The sequence below is a fragment of the Sinocyclocheilus anshuiensis genome, unplaced genomic scaffold (genome assembly GCF_001515605.1).
Source record: "Sinocyclocheilus anshuiensis isolate Anshui unplaced genomic scaffold, SAMN03320099.WGS_v1.1 scaffold528, whole genome shotgun sequence".
Taxonomy (NCBI): domain Eukaryota; kingdom Metazoa; phylum Chordata; class Actinopteri; order Cypriniformes; family Cyprinidae; genus Sinocyclocheilus; species Sinocyclocheilus anshuiensis.
Genome location: NW_015558590.1, coordinates 5,791 through 11,024, shown reverse-complemented (window position 1 = coordinate 11,024; position 5,234 = coordinate 5,791). Strand labels below are relative to the sequence as shown.

Below are 5,234 nucleotides of genomic sequence, written 5' to 3'. Positions count from 1 at the left end.
AAAGCACGCAGGTGATGGAGATTTACCGCTGATTACAGAACCGGCTTTCTGACAAGATGCGCATTAAATATCGCCTGCGATTTATCGTGCAGCCCTACTCTGGACTTAATTTCTCGAGTTGTAGACATGAGGACTTGCCTGAGGTAAATTAAATGCTACGCGACATTTGTTTACAAGCCGTTTTAATGACGCCTTTCCGTGGTTGAAACACTGATTGAGCGGTTACACGAGAAGTCTGTCACGCCACATCAAAGAGCGCCAAAACGGCATTTAATGTTTGAATTAACTAAAAAATGGACATAATTTGAAAGACGAGACTCTGTTTCTTATCAAAAGTAATAATATGTAAAACTTGAAGTTTCAAATGAAGTTCCACCCCTGTTGAAAAAACCAGCATATGCTGGTTAGGTATGTTAAGGACCAGCTAAAACCAGCAAAGGACCAGCTTAAACCAGCATCCCAGCGTCAAAACATACCTAACCAGCATATGCTGGTTTTTTCAACAGGGAGGGGTTTTAGCACATTGCTACGTTTATTGCAGTGGTTATGCTGTATTTAATTTGTTCAGGAAACATAGGCTACATACCGAACCAAAAGACCCATACCGAAAATTTTTGGTATGAATGCTACACCCCTAGTATTAGATAGCATTAGTTAACCGCTGTGTATTACCTTATTATGGAAGTTTAGGGGCCAGACGTTCTGGAAGGTTTATAGGTAAAAACTTGGAGGTCATATATTTTTGGTAGTGCTTGTAAAAAATCATGCTACAGAAATAATATGAGTGCTACTGTACTATGCTATAGCAGTCAAGACCAGTTCATTTGAGTCCAGGCCGAAACCTAAGTAAGTTGAGTTTACGACAAGACCAAGACCATGAAAACAGGGTCTTGGACTCAAGACCTTTATGTTCACAGCTCACCTGAGCTGGAGATGCCTGGATGTCTGTCGTTGTCCTCCTCACCCTCGGACACCTCAAAGGGTGGACTGCGTCCCCCGGGGTCCTCATCATCAGTACTGCAGTGGGGGACGGGGGACCGCTGGTACAGTGGGTGGGGGATGTAAGTATACTGTAGAGAGAAACCAATAATCATCAGTCTTGCCTTAACGCATTTCTGGCTCCTTATACTAAAACATGAAGCCATGCAATCAAAGCAATCAATACTATCACCCAACTCGGTCCAAGTTCTCAGAATTAGGACACATCTATGGCTGTTAACTGTATCTAATCCACCTAACCTGCATGTGTTTGGACTGCAGGGGAAACCAGAGCTCCCTGCGGAAACCCCCTGACAAGGGGAGAGAACATGTAAAACCTGGCTCAGTCGGGACTCAAAACCAGGGACCTTCACGCGGTGAGGTAACAGTGCTGAGCCCCTGTTCCACCCAGACTGCATCCATAACCTAAACCTCAGTGGGACTTGAGCAGGTCATACGAAAACGTACAAATTCACATGAATTCGTCACCAGTTTCCCAAAACATACAAAAACATGCAATTTTTAAGTAAAAAAAAAAGCATGAACCTGCAGCCTAAACATAACCCTTATTGGGGCATGAGCAGGTCATACGAAAACAACAAATGAGATTGTATGAATTCATAAGAATTTTCAACCAGTTTGCCAAACCGTGACATTTTTAAATAAAAAAGCGTGAGCTTGTACCCTAAAACTACCCCTCAGTGGGCATGAGCATAGAAAACGAACCAATGAGATAATACAAATTTAGATGAATTTGTCAAAGGTTTTTCAAAACAGTCAAAAATATATTATTTGTAATAAGAATAGTGAAACTGCACCCCTAGTCCAAATGAGATTTCATGATTTTAGAGAATTTGGCATTAATTTGCTAAAGTGTGCAATAGTTACAAACTGTCAAGAGTCTGTGTTGTCTAAATTGTAATTTCACTGGATATTGGATAATGCAAAATATAAAGCAAAATATCAAACAAATGCAAATGATCAGGTGATGTTTTGTGATTAGTGTATCAATCGGACATTCCCCCACACTTATTTTCAAGCATAAAAAAATGCTGGTTTTGCATGATCTTGTATAAATATCAAATACGTGGAAACCACAGAATTACTTTACATTGAAAGAGGAAGTAGAAAAACTCAGTGTCAACAGAAAGGGACACACAATGGTGTGCTCTCAGATTTACAAATCAAGTGTGCATCACGTTTTGCTTCCAAATCAGCCCAGAGAACCACAGAGTTTCATTTCTATCAGCAGAATGACACAAACACATTTAGAGATGGCCTGTTTATTACTGAATTATATTTGGAGGGGTGTATCTAAAATGAACGTTTATATTAATTTACACTTGGTTTCGATGTAAGTGAGCAAAAATGCACATTTAATCACTACTTCTCCTGGTGCTGCATGAGCAACTGTCATTTAGATGATATAAAAAATACAATGTGAGAAAATCAAAGCGAACCCATTATAATAAATGATACTGTCCACAGTGGATGCGACTCGACACTGACAGTGAACTGAAGCCCAGGTTAATTTCTGTAATGCATGCACTTGCGATACTTCCGACAACCATACGAATGGATTTAGAACTTCGTTGACATTATTAGCGTAGACAGCATTTAGCTATTGAGACATGACCACAACTAGACACAAGTAGAGGCAATGATAGGCTTAGGGTTAGAGGTTAGTGTTGGTTTAAGCATTACACTGTGATTTACATGACCAATCAAATCATTAGAATGTATGTGGGCGGGGTCTGTGCTTAAGTGGTTTAAGAAAAACGGAAGCTAAATTGTATGGAGAAGCCTAATTTTATTACGTGTTTATTTTGTGTGTGCGTGTTCGTTTTGTAATATATGATAAAAATGTAATTGATTTCTGTGATCAAAGCTGAATTTTCAGCATCATTACTCCAGTCTCCTTCAGAAATCATTCTAATATGATGATTTGCTGATTAAGAAACATTTCATATAATTTTCAATGTTAAAAAGTTTTTTTTTTTTTTGTGGAAACTGATACACTACTGGGCAAGTAAGATTGAAAATAATAATAATAATAATAATAATAATAATAATAATAATAATAATAATAATAATAATAATAATAATAATAATAATAATAATAATAATAATAATAATAATAATAATAATAATAATAATAATAATAATAATAATAATAATAATAATAATAATAATAATAATAATAATAATAATAATAATAATAATAATAATAATAATAATAATAATAATAATAATAATGTTATTTCTATTTCAAATAAATGCTGTTCATCTAATTTTTTATTAATCAAAGAATCTGAAAAAAAAGGTATCTCAGTTTCCACAAAAATATTAGACAGCACAACCATTTTTAATATTAATAATAATAATAATAATAATACTTTTTTTTTTAGCAGCAAATTGACATATTAGAATGATTTCTGAAGGATCATGTGACACTGAGGATGCTGAAAATTAAGTTTTGCCATCACAGGAATAAATTGCAGTTTAAAATATATTAAAATATAAAACATATATTTTAAATTGTAACAATACTTCACAGTGTTACTGCTTTTACTGCATTTCTGATCAAATAAACGCAGGTTTGGTGAGCTTAATTATTCCTGGCAGTGTATGTGTTGATGAGCTGCTTTATGTCTGAAACTGTATGCTCAAATATCAAATGCTGAAACTCTAGCAAATTCAAAACTACTAGTTTGCATCAGATTCAGAGGCTTGACTGTGATTGTCTTCGGCTCGCAGGTCTTGTGTAAATGTGTGCAGCAGCAGCAGCAGCAGTCTTTAGTCAGGAAAAGACAGTGTTGAGCAATCAGTCTGTCTCCGCTCACATCCTGCCCATCTCTCTTTCTCTTTCTTTCAGACCTTTCCTCTGATTACAGTCACTGAACCAATATTACTAACTGAACATTTTTCCTGCAGACTAAAAACTAAAGTAAATTGAGCACACCTTTATTATCTTTCTTATTTTACTGAATAGAATATAATGAATTCTGTACTTCTGTTGAAAGGCCACAGTTAATCAGTTCATAGACAGATAGACAGACAGACAAATAGATGATAGACAGATAGATAGATAGATAGATAGATAGATAGATAGATAGATAGATAGAAAGACAAACAGATAGACAGACAGACAGACAGACAGACAGACAGACAGACAGATAGATAGATAGATAGATAGATAGATTAGATACACAGATAGATAGATAGATAGATAGATTGATAGATACACAGCCAGACAGATAGATAGATAGATAGATAGATAGACAGACAGACAGATATATGATAGATGATAGACAGACAGACAGACAGACAGACATATAGATGACAGACAGATAGACAGACAGACAGATAGATAGATAGATAGATAGATAGATTAGATACACAGATAGATAGATAGATAGATAGATTGATAGATACACAGCCAGACAGATAGATAGATAGATAGATAGATAGACAGACAGACAGATATATGATAGATGATAGACAGACAGACAGACAGACAGACATATAGATAGATGATAGACAGACAGACAGACAGATAGATAGATAGATAGATAGACAGACAGACAGACAGACAGACAGGTTTGCTGACTAACCTGTGGAGGAACGACAGGTAAAAATGTTCCCATCCCTGAATCTACGGCTGCATGGAAGGACTCCACGTCTCCGTAGCGGTATGTGCTGGGATGCAGCTCAGTGAAATGGTTTCCTTGAGGCGGCTCAAATTCACTGTGATGGCCTTGAACACTTGTGTAGTCCCATCCACTTTCTTGCATGACAAAAAGGGAGAATAAATTCTGAAGTTAAATTTAAAATAAGTATGAAATTGTATGGAAATGTATTTTTATTTTATTTAATTTTAATTTTATTTTTGTTTATTTTATTTAATTTTTGTTTAGTTTATTTTTGTTTAGTTTAGTTTAGTTTAGTTTAGTTTTTTATTTTATTTTATTTTATTTTATTTTATTTTATTTTATTTTATTTTAGTTTTTCTAGCTTATTTTAGTTTATTTAATTTTTGTATTTAATTTAATTTAATTTAATTTAATTTTATTTTACTTTATTTTTGTTTATTTTATTTTATTTAATTTTATTTTATTTTAGTTTAGTTTAGTTTAGTTCCCTTTCATGGGAACTTCGAACTGCGTCCTCTAGGGGTCGCTATGGGGAACGCCTCGTCGTGACCCGTGTCTGAAGCATACATTGAAAAAACACCAACTCGTTGGCCGGCGACAGCC

The 5,234-nt window shown here is 34.9% G+C and overlaps 1 protein-coding gene across 2 annotated transcripts in view; it reads right to left on the bottom strand.

Annotated features, from left to right (window-relative positions):
• LOC107679969 (transcription factor PU.1-like) overlaps positions 1 to 5,234 on the bottom strand; it is an 18,197-nt gene that overhangs the window by 8,103 nt on the left and 4,860 nt on the right. For both annotated transcript variants that reach the window (XR_001633103.1, XM_016475703.1), the window contains exons 3-4: positions 4,593 to 4,765; positions 923 to 1,070 (exon numbers count right to left, since the gene is read on the bottom strand). Coding sequence is in view for 1 of the 2 variants with exons in the window: in XM_016475703.1 (XP_016331189.1) it covers positions 923 to 1,070; positions 4,593 to 4,765 (321 nt within the window). In the remaining variant the exon portion in view is untranslated. The remainder of the gene's footprint in view (positions 1 to 922; positions 1,071 to 4,592; positions 4,766 to 5,234) is intronic.